Source organism: Chanodichthys erythropterus, chromosome 13 (assembly GCF_024489055.1).
Source record: "Chanodichthys erythropterus isolate Z2021 chromosome 13, ASM2448905v1, whole genome shotgun sequence".
NCBI lineage: Eukaryota > Metazoa > Chordata > Actinopteri > Cypriniformes > Xenocyprididae > Chanodichthys > Chanodichthys erythropterus.
The window spans coordinates 29,241,255-29,263,904 of record NC_090233.1 but is presented as its reverse complement, the minus strand read 5'-3'; the positions used below and the strand labels follow the sequence as shown (position 1 = coordinate 29,263,904).

The following is a 22,650-nucleotide window of genomic DNA, read 5'->3' as shown; positions in this document are numbered from 1 at the left end:
CCATCCTAGGTGTAAATGACTTTATTCTTTAAGATGAACACATTCAGAGATTTAAAAATATCCTGGCTCCTCCAAGCATTATAATGGTTATTTTTTGGTTAAAAAGCCCCCAGAAAAATAAATAAATAAATAAATAATAAAAGTAATCCATACGGCTCCAGGGGGTTAATAAAGGCCTTCTGAAGCGGAGTGATGGCAGACAGCCACACATGGATTTGCGGCGGAAGAGTAAAACTCTGACCTGGCGCGTGACATAATGAACGCAGAGAATAGAGCAAAACAAAACACCGGTCACGAATTAGGTCTAAAATTATAATTTTTAAAGAGAAATGCAGGAGGATTTCGATATAAGAGAAGAGGAGCTTGAGTTTGTTTCCCAGCCCTAATTGTTTGAACCGTGAGAGGCGTCTAAGCTTATGCTAATCCTACATCCTATGTCATACATTGCTTCAGGGGGTTTCTCATTTGGCCCAAGTCGACTTGTGCAGTATGCGTACGGTCGTCCACCGGAAGCTAGTTATTTGAATGCATAAAGTTTTAAATATGGATATGTTTTCTTACAGAAAAGCATTGCTTCTCTTCAAAAGGTCTTTATTAATCCCCTTGAGCCGTATGGATTATTTTTTTATAATGGATGGATGCATTTTTTTGGGCTTCAAAATGTGGCCCCACATTCACAACCATTATAAAGGAGCTTGGAGGAGCAAGGATATTTTTAAATATACCTCTGATTGTGTTCATCTGAAATAAGATAGTCATATACACCTAGGATGGCTTGAGGGTAAATCATGGGATAATTTTCATTTTTGGGTGAATTATTCCTTTACGATCAATTTCAGACAGGGTAATAAGTTAATGTGAAATTTCCTATAGCACTTTATATCAGTGGTGACATTTCAATATGCTTGTAATGTGATTTTATAATATTAAATGTATCGGTTTATCTTGACATAATCTATACATTAAACATGAGAAATATTGAAACACAAATTTAGAATACAAACATAATCAGTGCAGTAATGTTCAACTTTACAGATTTTTTTTGCAAAACTTTATTTTTATATAAACAGGGTCTTTCCTATTACACAGCAGCAGCTTAATGAGAGAAAGGTGTAAGTGCACGTGACACTCCTGTGACTGTTCGATTCAGGTCCATTTTGGACCGCCAGAACAGATTAAAGTAATATGTTTTGTTGGTAAATGCAGTACAATGAAGTCCAGTGTGTTTTCTTAAACAATCATTAGAAATTTCTCAGCATAATATAGAGACATAAAAAGCAATAATTGTTTTTGCTTTTACTTGATTTCAATTTCTTTAAATTTTACTTGTTTTACTTGTTTTTAACTCAATATTAATGCTGAGATTTCATTAATTTGTGCTATTTTGATCAAAGTTATGCAATTTTTTGTTCCTCTGATGTTTCAAAATATTACATAGTATTCAATAAACTGAACAACATGGTCAAGTTGTATTTTATTTCTGAAAATACATTCATCCCATTCACTTACATTTACTTAGATATTTAATTTTCCTTCATGTGGCTCATAGAAATGGCAAGTGTCATTTAAATATTTTAGTGTCATTTTGTTCACAGTGTAACTTATCAGTAGTAAACCACATTGACAATGATTTAATGGCGGCCTGATGTAGAAAAGTAAAATTTAGACAAACACATTAAATAAGGAACAACATAATCTGCTTCTATGACACATGATGCAGAGAGGAATAAACAGTTGAACTGTTTAAATATCAGCTTAGTGATCGAATGTGCTAACCGTATCATGCTAAGACATTGAGTAGAATATGCCTAGTCTAATTCAGCAGTCCTACATTTGTCCAGAGGAGGGCTATAATGAGAAAGGCAGGATAGAGAAAGGCGCTGTTTGAAGCCGAAAGTCACAAGACGTCTGGAAATACTGGGTTTGGAAAGTTGAGTACTGGTCCAAAATCAACAGGCAACATTTATCTGGGGCACCAATCCTAAACCAAATCCAGATTAGGGACAACCAGAGATCAAAATGTGAGGGTTTAACATGAACATACATCACACATGAGCGTGGAAGAATTTGCATGATCTAACTCTGAGCATACAGTCCCATAGTCACAGCCTGGAACTTAAGGAGCTTAAGATGTATCGCTTGGATCAGCACAACATCAGAAATCCTTAAAAACGGCACAGCGGTCGGACAATTATTAACTGTTCAGTAACAGTGCAAGTACATTTTGGCATCATAGTTCACTGTAACAGGAAGACTTGTCTTTATTTTAACAGCTGACTAAAAATAAACATCACATGGGAATTTCTGCACTCGTTATAACGTCCCAAAAATAACATTAATGTATGTTTATAACTGCATGTTTAAATATCAGGGATGGGCTGAGCAGATCTGAGCTAAGTGACTGCAAAGTTCTGGTCAGGAGTGATCACATGGTTTCCTCTTGGTTTTAAAGTCCAGTCTGGACTGTCTTTGGAGTTTAAGCACATATTTGCAGCCAGTTTCACGAAAAGCGAACAGCAGCTTTTAAAGGGTGACACGGGGCCAGCTTCATTTGATTCGACTGCAGAACTCGAGGAAGGACGAGAGAGAGAGAATTGAATAAACAAGACAGAGAGAAAAGAAAGCAGAGATTTGATATGTCACAACCCCTTCTGAGTGTAATCGAGTGGAAGTCAGTGCAAAGCAGAGAAGTCAAAGTCTGCAAAGAACTCCTGCTGCTCGGCGGTGAGGAAGAACGGAGTCTGCGGAGGGGTCAAAACTGGCTTCAGGCGCGTGAACTCCTCGTCAAAGTTACTGACGTCTGCTGGTGCTTTAATTGACGGCAGGAAAGGAGGTTTGACTCTTTTGGCCAACAGGGCTTCCCAGTCCATGCCCTGTGGAGAGGAACGGGACTTTTAAAAAAAGAACATTTAAAGAAGCTTCGCCAAGGTAGTTAAAGCTATTAGACGGTCACCTGGAAAAACCTGTGTTTCTTCACTTCATTGGCATCTTGGTCTCCTGCTCCCAGTCGTTTTTCAGGGTTCTTCTGCAACAACTGCAGTGAAAAGATATGGCGTCAGAGACTGAATTTCAATTTCATTTCAGTTTTTCTCTGAGAGGGATGAACTGTTACCTTTTGGACCACAGAGACAGACTCGGGGGACAAAAACCTGGGGTAACGCACTTCATCATTCACTATGCTGTCAAACACCTCCTCCTCATCATCACCGGGGAATGGAGACTGGCAGCCACAAGAGGATACAAACATACACAAAAGGTTTGGGGTTGTTTTTTTAATTATTATTTTTCACAAAGGCTGCATTTATTTGATCCAAACACAAAACTGTAATATTGTGAAATATTATCATTTAAAATAACTTTTCTATTTTTATATATTTTAAAATGCAATTTATTCCTGTGATGGCAAAGCTGAATTTTCAGCAGTCATTACTCCAGCCTTCAGTGTCACATGATCCTTCAGAAAGCATTCTAATATGCTGATTTGATGCTCAAGAAATATTTCTCATTATTATACAATAGTTGTGCTGCTTAATATGGGGGGAAAACTATATTTTTTTTTTAGCATTTTTTGATGAAAATAAGTTAATAAGGGCTGAAAATAAGAATTTAATTTATAGAAATGTTTTGTAACATTTTACTTCCACTTTAGATTAATTTAATGCATCCTTGCTTAATAAATTTCATGAAAAAAAAAACAAAACAATTGTACTGCCCCCCAAATTTTTAAAGGTTGTGTATGTTTTTTTTTAAATACATAAACAACATTACAACATATGGCCAGGAGTTAGTGATGCTGTACTGAGAGTCTGTGGACCAACACTGACCTCTCCCACTAGCATCTCATAGATGAGCACACCCAATCCCCACCAGTCCACTGCGCGGGTGTAAGTGCTGTCTGTCAAAACCTCCGGGGCCAGGAACTCTGGGGTACCACAAAAGGTTGACGTACGATCGCCATGTCCCATACCTGATTGAAGGCAAGAGTATGGTGACTCGATGTTCAAAAAGCATTTTGAGATGATCAAATAAAAAATGTTCCTCAGAAGAAATGGTATCATTTAAATATACCTTCTTTGCAAAGTCCAAAATCTGCAATTCTCACAAAGCCGTCAGAATCCATTAACAGATTGTCCAGCTTTAGGTCCCTACGAAGAGGAAAGAGAGAATTCGTACATAAGATCACATGCATCAGTTCATAAATGCATATAATATGGGAATTTAGTAATAGTTGAATAATAGAAGAAGAAGTAATAATGTAGTTACCTATAGACAATCCGGTTTTGGTGCAGAAACTCTAGGCCCAATAATACACATGCAGAATAAAACCTGCCAGAAAAACCCTCAGTTTACAGTCACAGTCAGAGGAATGTGTCAATGCTAAAAATATACAATGCTAAAAAGATTCAGTGTGCGCGTCTGAGAACATGTGAACAAGTGTAGCACTTATGTAAATGCTCTGTAATTAAACAGATTGTTGGTGTGAGTGCGTGTGTCTGTGTGTGTGTTGTCCTGGTAAACCTTACGTTGTGGGGACCAAATGTCCCCACAAAGATGGTGATAGCAGAAATGGTTGACCTTATGGGGAAATTTTTTGGTTCCAAAGAGGAAAACAGCTTAAAAATAAAACTAAATTATGTTTTTATGAAAATGTAAAAATGCAGAAAGTTGAGTGAGGGTCATCATTATGTCTATGGAATGTCCCCATATAACATGGAAACCCAACGCGTGTGTGCGCGCGTGCGTGTGTGTGTGTGTGTGTGTACCTAGCCTGCCGTTCAGAGAAGATGCTGTTGTGAATGTGGGTCATCAGGTCTCCTCCAGGTGAATATTCCATCACAAAGCACACATGGTCAGGTGTCTGGAAGCACCCATATAGGTTCACCAAGAAAGGATGACGGGACACATTGATGGTCTCAAAAATCCTCTTTTCACACATCAAACTATAAAAGAATAAAATTAATTCGCAATATAATTCAAGCCAAATACAGTCGGAGATGTCCACTAAATCAGAGCTTTAAAACATTTAAATTCCAGGAACCTACAAAATAATGATTCCCTCACAAGCACCTCCTTCCTAAAAATATAAAAGGCAACAATATATTTTCATGTATACAGACACCATTTATACAGTGTAAAAAAATAAAGGTGATATCATAAAAACAACAAGTCTCCGGAATTGAATAGGTCTTTTGCCATTGTATAAATAGATAAATAATATGTTTAGGGTTTTATTTAGTTATTTTCATAAATTATTAACTATTATAAAATACTATTTAAAATAAAATTAAACATTGAATTAAAGGTTCCGTAGAACGTCTTTTCGAAAGATGTAATATAAGTCTAAGGTGTCCCCTGAATGTGTCTGTGAAGTTTCAGCTCAAAATACCCCATAGATTTTTTAAATTAATTTTTTTAACTGCCTATTTTGGGGCATCATTATAAATGAGCCGAATCAGGCTGCGCAGCCCCTTTAAATCACGCGTCATTCATGATGTTCGTCATTCATGCTGCATGCATGCGTCGGATCATGTGAGTATATAGTATTTATTTGGATGTTTACATTTGATTCTGAATGAGTTTGAGGCTATGCTCTGTGGCTAATGGGCTAATGCTACACTGTTGGAGAGATTTATAAAGAATGAAATTGTGTTTATGAATTATACAGACTCCAAGTGTTTAAAAAATGAAAATAACGACAGTCTTGTCTCTGTGAATACAGTAAGAAACGATGGTAACTTTAACCACATTTAACAGTACATTAGCAACATGCTAACAAAACATTTAGAAAGACATTTTACAAATATCACTAAAAATATCATGATATCATGGATCATGTCAGTTATTATCGCTCCATCTGCCATTTTTCGCTATTGTTCTTGCTTGCTTACCTAGTCTGATGATTCACCTGCGCAGATCCAGACGTTAATACTGCCTGCCCTTGTCTAATGCCTTGAACATGAGCTGGCATATGCAAATATTGGGGGCGTACATATTAATGATCCTGACTGTTACGTAACAGTCGGTGTTATGTTGAGATTCGCCTGTTCTTCGGAGGTCTTTTAAACAAATGAGATTTATATAAGGAGGAAGCAATGGAGTTTGAAACTCAACGTATGTGTTTTCCATGTACAGAACTCTTGATATTCAACTATGCCAAGGTAAATTAAATTTTTGATTTTAGGACACCTTTAATGTAAACTGAAGTTTATTTGCATAGCACTTTGCACAATAAATATCAAAAGATAACAAATTATCCATATCCCATTTATGGTGCTATTTGCACAGTAAGACACAAGGATACAGAACCTCACCTGTCTACTTCATCGCGGGTCACAACATCCCCTTTCTTCAGAGCTTTAATGGCATATAGTTTCCCAGTCCTCTTGAACTCAGCCAGCAGGACCTTCAATGAAAGACGATAAGATAGAGTCAACGCCACCCTCCAGAATCATCTGATTACAGTACAGAAGGACAGCTGCAGTTTTACCTTTCCAAAGTGTCCTCTTCCTAAAACAGAAATACAGTTGAAGTCCTCCATCTGCATCCCCTCTTTCCTCCTGTGAAACAGGATATATACAACATACAGTGAGAAAAAAAAAAGGCAATTAGGGGAAATAGAAAGTGACAAACATTGTGAGATGGGTTACATGTTGAAATTTAAGACTTAAGGTTAGGGATCTTTCAGAAGCCTTAATCTTAGATATGAGCAATAATAGTAGCACTAATAAATAACATATTGACTTACCGAGGTGTAGGCTGGGATACAGGCTTGCCTTTGAGAACTTGGCGATCCTCAGAGGAATTCACTCTGGTAGAAGTCTGGGAAACACATTCCAAAACACAATTACGACTTGAACTTGACCAGAGCAATACAGAACTACAAAGTGTTTATCCACAAGACATACCACAGAAAGTGATTCGTCAGTTGTAGGGTTCTTTGCCAAGTGGAGGCGCGGGGGCTTGGCGGGACGCTCTTCACTGAAATTCAGTTTAACAACTGCTGAGTCTCTGTGATAAACAGCCACAATGCAGAAAGAGAATCACTTGTAACACTATTTAATGGATATATTTCCTCAAACAAATCTGACTTGACCATAACCCCAGGAACACCTGCGTAAGTCTCACCCAGAGGAAGGGGGCGTGGACACAGATGGAGGGGACATGGGTTCAGAGCCGGGCAGTGGAGGGCTCAGGGCGGTCACGGTGCTGTTGCATGGGGGCAGCACGCTCATCATTAGACGCCCCCAAGTGGCAAAGTTCATATTCATCTGCGCTGCCCGCAGGAAATTTTTCCCTGAGAGAAGCATCAAATCAGCTATTTAATATACATATAATATGACGTATTACTCTAAAACATCTGAACTTCACAGCACTGCATCTACATGTCATGTTAATAGCTCCTTAATGTCACTCTTTATAGTTTTGAAGGCATTCAAGTAATGAGAGAGATTATGACAATCACTTGTGTGTACCAGACCTTCTGGGGACAACACTGGAGAAAATGTGAGGTCAAGCACACCTTTTTCTTTTGGGAAAATCCGTTTCTGTCGTTGTAGTTTAGGATGTCGCTCAATGACAGGATTGATGAATCTCACCTGAAACCAAACCGCACTATAAATAGCTGACTATATGCATTAGGTTAATGCATTAACCTCTGCAGAAAGTCCTAAACAAAATGCATAGTAGCTCTAAACTGTACCACACTTGGCTCTGTGTTTTAGCATGATTTGGTTGGCACTAGTATGAAGGTGTTGAGAGGTTCCCTCACCTCTGTGAACAGTGTGCCCTGTGGCTCTAGATAAAGACACATGCCATGTCGCTGGTTGTCTAGGAAGTCTTCTAAACGCAGGAACTTCACGGCACACAGGGACCTCCAGTCTCGCCAGTACACTGCAATCTCCAGCTCCCGAGACTACAGGGGTCAAAGTTCAAGTGAGGGGCAGAAAAAAACCCCCTCAAATATCAACTCTAGTTGTAGTTCTAACCTAATAATGGCCCTCACATTGACTTATACTACCATTCGAAAGATTTTTTTTTTTTTTTTTTTTTTAAAGAAGTCTCTTAAGCTCACCAAGGCTGCATCTATTTTATTAACAACACAGTAAAAAGTAATTTTGTGAAATATTACAATTTAGAATAACTGTTTTCTATTTTAATATATATTAAAATGTAATTTTTTCCTTTGATGGCCATTACTCCAATCTTCAGTGTAACATGAGCCTTCAGAAATCATTCTAATGATTTAGTGATCATGAAACATTTCTTATTATTATATTATCAATGTTGAAAATAGTTGGGCTGCTTAATTTTTTTTTTGTGGAAATCGTGATTTTTTTTTTTTAAAGCATTGATAAATTGAAAGTTCAAAAGAACAGCGTTTATCTGAGATAGAAATTGTAACATTAAAAATGTCTTTACGGTCACTGTTTTGATCAATTCAATACATGCTTGCTGAATAAGAGTATTAATTTCTTTCAAAAAAAATAAATAAATAAATAAAAAGATAATCTTACAGCCCCTAAACTTTTCAATGGTAGTGTGTGTTTACGGTCATGGTAAAATAAAAGGTATGCCAATTAAAACTGATTAAAATAGAAACTTAAGTCTTTTAAGGACTGCACTATTAATAAAAAGCAGTTTGAGAATTTTTTTGCCACTGAGATGCATCAAAACGTGCATGCTGCTGAGAAGTCAGAATAACATAATTTAGTGTCAAAGACAATCAAAACCTCAAAGAAAGATACAACAAGATGCTTCCCCATTCATCAAACAAATGTGAAGCACAGCTTTTGAAAGAAAAATTGCACCAGTAATCCAGAAATAATGAAATAAGTTCTCATTTTCCGCCGGTACAGCTGAATCAGCTTGGAGAGGGCTGCAGGCTGACTTGGCCAGTGTTCAGGCTGAGTGTTTGTGTCCAAGGGGTGAGCAAAAGATTACAGAAATGTTGCAGGATTAGTTTGGATTACTCTGGAGGCGGCTGATTGCACTCTGGGAGTAAAGCTGTGTTAATGAAGGTGAGGAAATGCCTTCAGCCAATGGCATCACAGGCACTTTCCATAAAACAGATGTGGCAAGTGTTGCCTGGGATGATTTCCAGTTATAAATTGCAAGCTGTAAAATCACTCAGACTAAGAGTTTGAGATTGTGACATCCATTAAGGGTGAGTTCCTGACCTGAATTCAAAACTCTTATTTATTTACTAGATATGTCTATGGAATATGCAGTAGAATTTGTTGCCACTGACCCGTTCGAGTTCAATGATAAAGCTCTGATTCCAGGCCTCCTTACTCAGCGGCCGCCAATGTGTGCGACCAACTATCTTGTTATCCACCTTCAATACAGCACTGATCTCAGCTGAGAGAAAACACATAAAAAGAAAGAAAACAATTAAATAGGCATCTTACTGGAAAAAGAATACTTACATATTTTAAAAATACTGTCACATAAGTAGTAAGTATTTTGATTTCTAATGACCAAGTGAAAAAAAGGTCTATTAAATTCCATTCAGTCTGTTTAATTTGAACTATTTTAGACTCGTTGGACAAGGTAGGAAAATACAGATTCCTTCTGTTACTCTCCACAGTGAGATGAAGATTATGGTGAAATGCATTATATTTCACTCTGCGAGAGACTCACACGAGAGCTCGTCAGTCTTGGTGGTCTTGCCGTTGGTGCTGCGGGTGGAGAGGCCAGTTCTCATCCTTAGTGATTTGGACTCAGAGGGACTTCCAGGGGCAGAGGACATGTTGGTTACTCGACAGCGGCCTGGAACTGACTCCAGCAGGTCCTGACAACCCATCAGCCTGACCTCCAGTCGCCCTGAAAACACATGCATCTAAGTTTTACACAATACAGCAGCCATAGGTATACATGACACATTAAAAAACCAACCTGCACAAACACAAAAATGCATTCAGTCAAACCAAAAATTATTCAGACATTTTTGATATTTTTACTAGTGGGTGCAGTTGAGGATAAGTGAGGATAGCAAAATAAAGTAAACTGTGACATATTATACCCAAAAATTCTTCATACGGTGGACTACTAGGTATCCAAAAATTTGGAACCAAAAATTATTCAGACACTTTGACCTGACCATGTTTTGCTTAATTGTTGTCTGACATAATTAAGATTATTTTTTTACAGTTTAACTCCGAGATCTTGTCATATTTTATACTTTTTTTTAAAAAGATAGTGAATAAACTGCATTAATTAATTAAATGTTCAAGGTGTCTGAATACATTTTGGTTTGACTGTACATTCAACATTCATTGGTATCATTGTGCAAAGTACAAGTGAAAGGCAATCAAAATTGCAAATATGAATATAAAATGTGAGTAAAATTGTTATGATACAAGCCCTATGGCAAATATAATTATGCGTAAGTGGGTAATAATGAGCCATATCAGACCGAGCAAAGTGACCAGTACAGTTAAACAAGTCTCTTCTACTCACCAAAGCTGCACTTATTTTAGTAAAAAATACAATAAAAATAGCAATATTGTAAAATATTACAATTTTGAATAACTGTTTTGTACTATAATATATTTTAAAATGTAATTTATTTCTGTAATGACAACTGAATTTTCAGCAGCCATTACTTCAGTGTCTTCAGTGTCACATGATCCATCAGAAATTATTCTAATTTTTTAAATAGCCGATTTGGTGCTCAAGAAACATTTCTTATTATCAATGTCGAAAACAGCTGTGCTTAATATTTTTGTGGAAAAATATAAAGAAGCTGTGCTTAAGTTGTGTTCTTAATATTTTTATATATTTTCTCAGGATTCTTTGATCTGAAATTCAAAATAACAGCAATTATTCTCAATAGTTTTTTTTTTTTTTTTGTAACATTATAAACGTCTTTACTGTCAATTTAATCCATCCTTACTAATAAGTATCCTTACAAATTTCTTTGGAAAACACCATGTCAAGAATGTGAATCAAAAAATTGGACACAATGAAGCATAAGCCAATGTAGCAAATTGGAACAGATTTTTATCTTATTATTATTATTATATTATATGCTCTTGAGGGAACAGACAGAAGTTCAACAGGGCCTTCAGGGTCTAAAAATAAATATGTTCTTCACTAATTTACATATCGTGGCATCAGAACTATATTTAACTAAAGTGACAGAGTGAAATTTCTATTGACACCTTGACAACTTAACACCATAACCTTCCTGCTAACTTTCATCTGTGTCATTACCCGTTAGGCTGGCCGGTTTGAAGAGTGAAGAGGATGCTGAAGACGAAGAGCGAAGGCGATCTCTATTCAACCCGACGACAGGCGAAGACCCCACTGTCAGCTCCTCTTTAATGGCAGCTCGTTTGGGATGTTCATGTGGAAGTTCTCCAAGCCGCTGCTCCAGAGACAAACGTAAAAGGTCCAGTTTCTGAGAGGACTCCTGCAAACGGGCCTGAGCCTGGACACAGAAATACATGCTCAAAAATATAAAGGAGACTCAGAGCTAACAGAGATGTGAGCTACATTTTTGAATGACAGTAAAACAAGGCCACTGTTTTATATAGTGTATAGTGTATATATATCATATTTCCTATATCAGAAATGTAATAATCCAAATGCAGTCTGAGTTAAACTAAAACTGGCATATTGAAGTCTTGACCCTATTGGTATCGGCTGATATATATTCATTTTTAATGTTATCGTTTTCGGTCCAATAAGAGAATTAGGCAGATGCATTAAATCAGATAAATAGTGGATTATTTCCTTTAGCTGAGGAACTTCAGATGCGCACAATTTGCCATGATGGTTTTGAATAGCTTGAAATATGATTGGAATCAATTTGAAACGGAAAATACAGTTAATTGCAACATGCAGCGCAAATCTATCATATAGGCTACAAAAAAAAAAAAAAAATTATAATGAGTCAAATGGGTCACTATGAATATCACATTAACAGTCACATTCATTACTGTAAACCTTTATTTTTGCATGATGCCGCATTTACACTGGTAAGTGTCAATATAAGTAAGTGTAACATTGGCCAGCACAAGACAACCCAAAATTTGTGTAAGATCCATGTTATTTGTTTGCGAGTTAGACAGTAACAAAAACAAGTAATCAGAGTCTGATATTGATCTAAATAAATATAGATAGGCCTATAACTTAATGTGTAATAGTGGTTCTCATCTGTGATTTTAATATTTCTCATTTAATTTTATGGAATAGGTTTTCTGGTAAAATCTTACTAAAGCCCTTGAGTAAATGTACTTCATAAAAGTCTTCTACTTGCATTAAAACCAGAACAGTCCAATACAAAGAATTGGGTCTTCGCCTTTAAGCAAATAGGCATGAGTCAATCTTGTATGACCTATACAACATCTTGTAAACACCACTTGATCAAATCTTGTTTTAAGGGAGATTAAAAGTCTCTTTGAGATTTCAGAATGGATTTAATGTAATTTATTGTTTGTACATGTATCCCACTCTTCTTGCCACTTATGTAATGTATAACGATTCACATTATAATAGATATCCAGTTTAATATAGTATCTACATACCTACATTACTCTGCATTGTGAAGAGCCAGTGTCAAAGTCCAGCACACTTCTGAATGGTTGGTGCCAGTTTTCAAAATGCATTTTGGAATGGTAGGTGTCACTTTTATTGGTTTGTGGCATTTTCTCTAATGGTTTACGATTATATGAAATACCTGATTGGTAAGTGTCAATTTGTGATGGCACATACTCCTGAATTAGAACATTTAACTTTTTTAGTTGTGGCCACTAAAAATATCTTTTATAATTCCAAATGACACAGATGAACTGTCAATCCTATGCAAATAGGGGAAAAAATGTGTTGAGTTATCAAAACAACTGTGTATTTACAATATGTATTTAAATACATTGTACAGATTATAAAAGAAACTTATAATAGTAAATATAAATACATACAACAGGCAATGAGGCAGATGTTAAACATATGGAGAAGCCTGGTTATTGTAAAAATGAACTCCGGAATATAATAAACCCTATGTTTCAAAGCAACGTATTATTAATTAAATGTTGTTCTGCCATTAAGTGCTTATGTTACACTATTTACATAACACTCCATCAGACAGCGGCATGTGCCACGACTCACTAGGTTTTGGTAGGTGCCACAAACATAAAGCGAATGTCAGTGGCACATGATGCAATCCATTGGCACGAGCCATCCCACTTAATGTTATACCACCTCTCTAAAGCACTTCAGTTTCCCGGTGATCATCTTTAGTTTCAGCACATCATGCGCATGCAGCTCAAACAGCAATACATGACATTAATAACTATGATTGGGAATGTCATATTACATAACACATAACATTATAATGAGAACAATATCGTAATAAAACATTGTGAATTATTTTGCTTTAGTTACGGAAAGATTGCATCCATAAAAGGAGTTTATACATTCTGACTATGCACACATTAGTTGGAGAATATACAAGTTGTAATATTACATTTATGTTGCATAAATATCTGATTAATCTCATATAGGATGCGTTTCTTTGAGTTAATTAACACGCTAACAAAGTGCTTAAATTTCCCGGTGTTCATTCAGCTCTTTAGCTTCAGTGCACACAGCTCATACAGCAATGCGGTTATTTGAAACAGTAAGATTAATTTTAGATGTTTCTTTTTCAAAAACATTGATGCATTATTAATAACTAGCACTTTTATTTTTCTTGTATTTTTTCATTAACAATATGGTTTAATTTAAAATAATTTAATTATTGTCCATGCATAGGCTATTCCATTTTATTTATCCATGCCACATGAATTTGGATTCTTTATATGCAAGTAATATACATGATTCATTTTGTTTTTGTTATGCCATAGATCTTTTTTTTTTTTTGGTGTTGGAGGAATTAAAGTTGGCCATAGGAGGATAAGGAATCTTACACTGGTTCAAACAAGGCTACTGAACTGTATTTGTTTGATTTATGTTAAAGTGCTTGGGACATATCTTTTAATGGCGAGACTTTTGTTTTTGTAATCAAGCCCTCAAAAATTATATCAAAATTTGGATTTAGATTTATCAGCCAATATAACAGTTATTGATTTTCATATATAAATAATTATCAGTTATCGGTATTATCAATTTTCGTATCGATGCATCCACAGATATGACTGGACAGGGAAGGATTGCAGCCTGTATAAGTTAAGTGATTGTAAATGCTTCTGGGGCCGTATTCACAAAACATTTTATCTTACCACTAAGAGTTCTCCTAAATAGCAGTAAAAGTTCTTAGCTAAGAGTTTTCTCTTAAAACTTATTCACAAAGCTGCTGAGACAAACTTTTACTAAGGAATAGACTGAAGTCTTAAGCTAAGAGTAAGGGCGGGGTTGACCTCGTTGCTATGGAGTAAACACACAGTGATTGGCTGATGGGGGAGGAGTCAGCGATTTAATCACAGAAATATTGTAGAATGAGGTGTCATGTTTCCATATTAAAATAAAGGTTTAAAAATACAAATGTTGCCCTATTCAAATAAATGTTTTTTTTAATAAAAATGTTCCCACAGTCAAAATAAAATGTTGACATATTTTTGCCATAAAGGTTTTAAAATGTAGGCTAAGTGTCACTAATTAAACTATACAGTTAATTGTCCACCTCTTGGATGCAGAATTCAACCGACACATTATGTTTTATAAACAAAGTTTGGGAGAAACACATTCAAACGGTCTTTCTAATCAGCACGAGAAGAGGAATAAATACTAAGATGAGATATATATATATATATATATATATATATATATATATATATATATATATATATATATATATATATATATATATAAATTTTTTTTTTTACTCTATTAAATTATGTGTAAGTGTGAACCCATGAAAACCACTGCAACAGGTAATCAGACAATATATATTTATTTGTTAAAGATTAATTTTTGGCGTCTCATCACAGATTCAAATCTATAAATCAATTTTTTTTTTAATTTCATTGCATTTTATTGCATTTATGAAGAAAAGGTTCAGCACCTAAGGCTCTGTCGCTATTGCCTCAATGGTGTTCAGTGTCTTTGGGTGGATTAGGACTGTTTGTGATTTGGTCTTAGTGACTTAGGAGTCCTCTTGACTACTCCTAACGTTTCACAGATTTAGGAGCTAGTTTTAGCGATAAAATGCTTTGTGAAATACTCTTAGAGCAAAAATGTAGGACTTCTAAAATTAGGACTGACACGCCCATTATTTTTAAGAGTTTCTCCTAAATCGGCAATTTAGGACCTACTTTTAGCCTTAAGATGTTTTGTGAATATGGCCCCTGGTCTTCTAAAATGCAAAGTTTAATTTGAGGGAAAAAAAAACAAAAAAAACATTAGTGAGGCCATTTCAGCAGCAGGTTATCTCTGAGCAAAGTTAGTGCGCAAATTTCTCACTTTATCACTCACAGTAGACACAGTAGCCAGTCTCGTCTGTCTTAGTGACAAATCATGTGCTGGGTGTGCTGCTTCAAGGTCAAACACGCATGGCTGAGTAATGCTGCACGTACATAATCAATTCTCAGGAGTGAATTAAAATACTTCCAAAAAACACTTCCAGGCTTATCACAGTTACAAATTCACAAGCACAGATGTTAGCCAATAAAGCTCATTATTTAAAATGCCCCTATTATGCTTTTTCGAATATTACCTTTTTTGTTTGTGTTGTCAACAAGTCAAGAAGATGCAGTTTACAAAAAGCAAAATACACCTTGAATGCACTTCCAAAGGATGAGAATTCAGGCTTGAATTAATATGGTAAAACCAACACCATCATTACTGTTCATATCACTGTGTACAAGTGCTGAGAAAACCTCTGGAGCTGGAATTCAGATATGGTAATGGGTGTTTTGTTTCCAACCCAGTAGACCAATCACATCAGACTGGCTAATCAGAGCAGAGTAGGCTCTCGGAAAGGAGGGGTTTAGAGAAACCGAATGCTTGATCGACCGTTTCAGACACTGTGAGAAAAGAGGTGATGCTGCAATGTATATTATGAGAAAAAGTGAAAAGTGTTTGTTGACCTTTGATTGTAGGAGACCTCCACATTATTATTATCATTTCATTTTTACCTTATATTGTATTTGTCCTATAATTTGTTCTTATTTTTAATAACAAAAAAAAAAATAAATAATGAAATAATGAAATAAAATAAAGTGAATTAAGATTTTAGATGTATCGCCCACACTGACTTTGGCATAATTGGTCTGTCATTCTTTCATGAGTAAATGACAGGTGAAGCATCAGTTTAACAGTGGAACAGTCTGTTGTTCCCTGACAGTCAATGCATTCAGAATGAGTCATGCATGTCCGCTGGTTTCTGAAAAGCCAATATATGCAATTACCTCTGCTAGAGCACGTCGGTCCTGCACCTTGCGTACTCCAAGCTGCTTGACTACATTTTTGGCACCTTCTGCCACGGCTGCCTCAATCTTCAGATGGTGCCTGAGCTCCTCCACCCGCAGCTCAAGCGGACTAATAGTTTCAGAGGGGCGACCTGCACAAAAAAATAAAAAATGTGTAGACAGAATATATTAAAAAGGGAAAACTTTAATTTAGTCTTGTCATGCTACTAGCTTCCAATGCATCTGGTAGGGCTGGGTGATATGGCCAAAAAAATAATAATTATATCTCACTATTTTTTGGCTGAATGGCGATATACGGTATATATCACTGTATTTGCTACATTTTTCTATTTGGATATAGAACAAAAAAAAAATTCTGTTTATTTAAAAAAAAAAAAAAATCTTATCCTGCCCAATGTTGTCCTACAAAAGGTAAGCCGCTTTAAACTATAGGTGTTAACTATATCTTACGAGTTATTTCAAGGCCCTCGATATTAAGCATGTCTCATGTTTAGGACAAATTGTATTATGCATTTTGCACTGTGTCTGTGTATTTTCGGATGCGCTTGTATCAAACAACTCTATACAAACTCGATATACCCTCCAGCCCTAGCATCTGGTGAATGCTACTACATGATAAAGAATTCAAATATTGTAAAACACAATGAAAACCACACCCAAAGTCAATACTGAAATGTTACCCCAATGCAAAGTTGACATTGAAGCTTAAGTTCAAAATATATAAATATGTCCTGAGAAAAAATAGATCCAATTCTTTCAAAGCAGCTCATCTAATAAGATGGATGATGCTGCTGCATTGCTAATGTCAAGGTTTTGATATCTCTCTGAATACTTGTTGCAGCAGAGATTTGGCTCAACACACACTGTACCTTGTCAACCTGTTCTTTTTTGATAATTTTTATTTTGAGAATTTAATTTGAAAGTTTATAGGTCAATGTCATTGTAAGATTAACTCCTAATGGTTTTTCAAGGAACTTGTGGTCCTCCTACAATACACTTTGGGGGAACTCTGCCATAGTCAATGATTTTGTTAATGCTGAAAACCATTTTAATGCTGTATCTTGGCTGTATAAGGAGCAATGTCCTAGGAGGACATTCATAATTTCATAATCATAATTTCCTACATGTATTATTCTTTACTGATTGAAACTGTTAGCTTACCCTGTGGCTGTGTGGTCTCACGCTCTCCCTCTCTGGCCTGGGTGACTTTGACTATCTGCATGCGGAGCAGCTCGATTTTCGTCTTGCTATCCTGCAGCATCTGCTGGGCTGTGGACAACATCTTCCGATCCTGGAGAGTGACAAGAGAAACAGATCAATAAATAAATCTTGCAACTGCATTCGAACGAACAGTAAAGACACTATTAGAGGAAAAAGATAAATGTTTTCCAAAATTTCATAATTTTTTCCATGACTTTTCCAGTTTATTATTATTGATTATGATCATTTATTTTTATTGTTTTTTTGTTTTTTTTTAATTTTAAGAAATTTCTGGGGCAGTTTCCCCATTTCTGTCAGGTATTAATTCTAGAAATTAATAGATTTAAACTATTAATAAAATTACTAATATTATTACAATTAAAAAACAGTTTCCAAAAACACAGTATAGCCAATGAATTTATATCCCTTTCTAGCCAATAAAATACTTTAAAAGCAGAATATAACTGTAAAATGTGTATTTACTTTAAAAATGTATGACTTTTACAGGACAGGAAATGTACATTTTTTCCATGAGCGTGGGAACTGTGTAATATGCAGACACAGCAGTCATTCATATGTCCCAAAAACTGTAAACACTTTGGTGCAATCAAAACATTATTCTGTTTGTTCGAACATCCCAACGAGCCTGACATAGAAACAAAAGGGGAGTGTTTGAGAAACCAGAAAGTAATCTTGGCTTTTCCATTTTATGACATTATTAGAACAGAAACCACAAAGTACAGCTTTAAGCTAAGCTTCCCCAATATGAGAAATTCCCATGAAGACCAGCAGGCCAAAAGTGCAGCTGTCTTCATTAAACACTTCTCTTACTAACCATGAGAAGCAGCCAGGTGTACACCACACCCAAACACACTCAAAAGATCAAACACTGACAGTGCAATTTTCACCCCAGAGCTTTAGGAGCCGTGACGTTACTAGAGTCATAATAGCGCAACAGAGCTATACATCCTGAAATGCAGCAGCTACATTATGCAAATGAAAAGGACACTCAATGATTGTGATGCTCAACATAGCCTCGAAGAGCCCCCAGTGTAAACAATGTTGCAACATGAATCATATGACCTTTTCTGAAACCTGCAGAAAAGGCCCAATCAGGAGATAAAGAAAGAACAAAACCATACCGTCCATAGTGCTCTCCCCCTCTCAATGCAGCTCAAGAGGTCATCGGTCATGTTTTGTGAACTTTCAGATGGCTGTATGACATCCCCTTGCTCTTCCTTGACCCCCATCACACGTTCCCTCCTGATGTGTTTTTCTCTCCATCCTCAAAACTGCTCATGTCAGTTTATCCTGTATAGCAGACACTGAGCCTCACACATAGCTGATATCAAGGATCAGTATCCGAGAAGCCACTCCATTCTTTCTTCTTATTGTTCTACTGTCCTTGCATCTCGCTCACTCACTACTCCTCCTCCCTCCCCTTTTTACATTTTTTCTATCTGCCTCTCTCTCTCTCTCACTCCGTTTACAAATCTCCTTCCACAGGAGTTAGCCACCTCTAACTGCTGCTGCTGCTGTGCCCTGCCTGGCTGGCCCAAACCCGAATGCTTCGGCATTGGTCGGCGCAAAGTCACATGGGCTGCTGCTGTCGCCAGGCCTAGGACCGGAGAAACCGAATCAGTACCAGCAAGCTCTTCCTCTTCAGACTCAAAGGGATGATGTTTTAGTGTGCGACTGTGAGTGTCTGAGCGTGTGCGAGATCAAGGCTCGGTACTCAAGCTGTCTGAATCCAGCACAGACATAAATCACAGAGCTGCCAGCACACAGTGTTCTCAGCCAGACACCGCAGCATTATTGGAGCCCTGTCTGATAGAAACGCACAGACTCGATGAATAAGTGGCAAATACACTCACGGCTAGATAGAGGTCATGGGACCATCATTCTAAAAGGGTTATAAAGGATGGGGGCAGAGGGGGAGGGGACTTGGTATCTCTTTTGTGTGTATATTATCATATTTCATAGCCTTCTGGCAGTGACCCAAACTGATTTAAACACACACAGAGGAGTGGAAGGTGAGTTAATCATCTCCAAGATGCACAGGAGATAAAATAGGGGCTGTGAGTGGAAATCCTTACCTTGACAGAACTGTTAGCATAAGTCTGGATGATGTTCTCAGCTCCTTGTTTTACTTTGAGCTCCATAGTAAGCTGTTTTTTCAAAGTACGGACACGGCTGCCCAAGGGTGATGTGACCTCTTCCCAATGGCACGGGTCTGGAGAAGTGGCATCATCTGAGAAAACAACAGCTTTCAGATTTATTATGCAACAAAAAGCAAATGAGACAAAGACAAAAATTCTGCACTTTATAAAGACGGAAATTCGATTTGGTTAGCCTTTTTCCTGATTTTGAAATTTGATCAAAGGAGACAGACTAAAAGGCCACAGCTTTAAAAAAAAAAAAAAAAAAGTAATAATTGGATTTTTGGGTTAGTTCACCCAAAAATGAAACCATTTCAAAACACTGCTTCATGAAGATTCAAAGCTTTACGAATCTTTTGTTTCGAATCAGTGGTTAGGAGCGTGTATCAAACTGCCAAAGTCACACCCCCCAGTGGTGAACCATTGAAATTTTGAAACATTATGACGTAACGAAGCCTCATTTACTGAAATCACGTGACTTTGGCAGTTTGATAAACGCTCCTAACCACTGATTCGAAACAAAAGATTTGTAAAGCTTCGAAGCTTAATGAAGCAGTGTTTTAAAATCGCCCATCACTATTGTTGATTAAAATTGTCGATTAAAGTCTTTATTTTGTTTTTTTTTCCCGAAGATGAACGAAGGTCTTACAGGTGTGGAACGTCATGAGGGTGAGTAATTAATGACAGAATATTCATTTTTGGGTGAACTAACCCTTTAAAAGTTTGGGGTCAGTACTTTTAATTTTTTTATAAGAAATTAATACTTTTATTTAGCAAGGACACATTAAAACAGTACTGATCATGACAGTTAATATATTTATAATGTTACAAAAGATTTCTATGTCATATAAATTTCCATTCATTCAACAACCTTGAAAAAAATTTATCATGGTTCATTTAACAAAAAAAAAAAAAAAAAAAAAAAAAAATATATATATATATATATATATATATATATATATATATATATATATATATATATATATATATATATATATATATATATATATATATATAAATAAAAATATCAATAATCAAAACTCATTATATAATGTCAAAGCACGATCACACCCTCCTGCTCTCACCTGTCACAGTCTCTTTCTGTGTAGCCATAGCACGTGCATTCAGCTCCTGGAGCTCCCAATGGAGCTGCTCGAGCTTACGGCTGGAGGCTCTAAGCTGACCATCCACATCGGCAGCACTCTTTCGGTTGGTCACCGCCCGTCGCAGTCGCTCAGCTGCCTCTTTAATCTTCAGTTCCCGCTGGATCTCCTGCCGGATAAGAGCAATCGCATCCTCCACACGTTGCTGGAACTCAGGGTCCATGAGGTCACCTTCAGCCAGACCCCGCAGACAGCTGCTCTGTGGTGTTCAAGAAGTATAAAAAAAGTCAGCAAACTTATTCGTTTACCGCAACCTTTTTGTTATTTGCATATCAGTTCAATTAAGGCAAGCATCTGAGATGCTGTTAAAAATGTTAAGTAAACATATAATTTCACTAAACTAAGCAAATATTATTGATATATTGATAAAGTGGACTTACTATAAGCAAGGTTGGATAGGGTGAAAATAAGGTCACAGATATGAGCTGAATGTGCATAGCTACTGGAGCAGTTACACCATAAAGGCAGATACACATATCTCACTTACATAGACACATATTTTCAACTGCAGTGGTTGGAAAGAGCTAAATGAAACCTACATTTTTCTTCATATAGTAATGCCTATTTTCTGAACAAGCCATTCATGCTGCATCTCACTTTGACACACATAGAGGGCAGTGTTTCACACATTCAGTCTTATAACACCATTAAGAAAAGGTCCGAAACAAAAATCGAATCAATTTACATATAAAGACATATATGATGTAGTACCTATCATTCAGATTAATAATAGGAGTATTTAACAAACTGTCTAGTAGAGTTCGACAAATACATTAAGAGTTAATGTAATACATGCATCAGGACTTTCCTAAAACTGGAAAACCCACATTTCAAAATAGAGACTGTCATTAACCACTGTTACAAAATAACCCTTTCAATTACTTTAAATCACAAAAGGCTTAAAAGTGACTAGTTTATTTCTTACACAAAACCTAAGTTACATTTAAGCTTCTGGTGAGGGACACAAGTGGAAGCCAAGTCCTGTCAAACTCGTTCAACCTGAAAATCTTAAGTGATATTTAATTGTTTGGACATAGTAGTCCAAAAACTACCATATAAAAGCAGCCTAACAGAAGGAAGCAGGTCTAAAAAAAATTCTATATCAGACATTTTTTTTATTTTATACTAGTTTCGCTATTAATAAAAAAGTGCTTGTGGGTGTCTTGTCTTGTGAGTAATTCGGTTGAATTACTGAATAAAAACATTGGGACTCACCCACAAGTGAATATAAACATGAGCGTCGGAACGTTAACGATTTGCCTGCTTTATTGTATGACTTATTTGATCTCCAAACAGTACTTCTCCATTTTTTTTTTACACGTAAACGTATCAATAAGGCTGTGTGAAACATGGCTAATTTGTTCCTTACCTGAAGCGTCAGGCCAGACATTGTGAAAAGGAGTCCGACACACGCAGACACTGATGCTCGGACTAACCTAATCTTCGCTCGGGCTTTTGGCTCTGGCTCATGCGGCGCCTGATTGAGGGACACTAGAAACCATATCCAGACTTTCAAATTAATCTTAGAGCCCACACAAAAAAAGGCATTCAAATGGAATAAAAGGTTTGCTGTTGTGTGCTGGAAGAAGATACATGTGGCTGACTGTCAGCTGGAAGGCTAGACGGCTCTCGAATTACCGGTAGTTTTTTTTTTTTTTTTTATGGAAGTTGCATTGCCTTTCCCATTTCCTGAGGTTTGAAAAATCCTCGCCGCCTCCCTTTTCAAATGATTGGCTGGCTGCGCTGTCACTCACAAAC

At 36.5% G+C, this 22,650-nt stretch overlaps 1 protein-coding gene across 1 annotated transcript; it reads right to left on the bottom strand.

Annotated features, from left to right (window-relative positions):
* Nucleotides 1-5: 5 nt before the first annotated feature.
* Nucleotides 6-22,507, bottom strand: pkn3 (protein kinase N3). Its single transcript, XM_067406901.1, has 22 exons — nt 22,262-22,507; nt 20,815-21,091; nt 19,667-19,821; nt 17,532-17,661; nt 16,350-16,501; nt 11,215-11,431; nt 9,640-9,822; nt 9,248-9,357; nt 7,769-7,912; nt 7,520-7,595; nt 7,126-7,294; nt 6,906-7,008; nt 6,746-6,819; nt 6,488-6,557; nt 6,312-6,403; nt 4,764-4,940; nt 4,264-4,326; nt 4,069-4,145; nt 3,825-3,967; nt 3,113-3,220; nt 2,954-3,034; nt 6-2,873 (listed from the first exon to the last, which is right to left on the bottom strand). Exons 1-22 carry the CDS (start codon nt 22,280-22,282, stop codon nt 2,673-2,675), a joined length of 2,823 nt encoding a protein of 940 aa, XP_067263002.1. The 5' UTR covers nt 22,283-22,507; the 3' UTR covers nt 6-2,672.
* Between the last annotated feature and the right edge of the window lie 143 nt (nt 22,508-22,650).

Coding starts and splice junctions, on each gene's coding strand:
- pkn3 (XM_067406901.1), bottom strand. CDS start 22,282: ATGTCTGGCCTGACGCTTCAG. Junction 7,596..7,768: donor AGGGCACACTGTTCACAGAG/GTGAGGGAACCT, acceptor GTTTGGTTTCAG/GTGAGATTCATCAATCCTGT. Junction 2,874..2,953: donor AGAAACACAGGTTTTTCCAG/GTGACCGTCTAA, acceptor TCCTCTCCACAG/GGCATGGACTGGGAAGCCCT.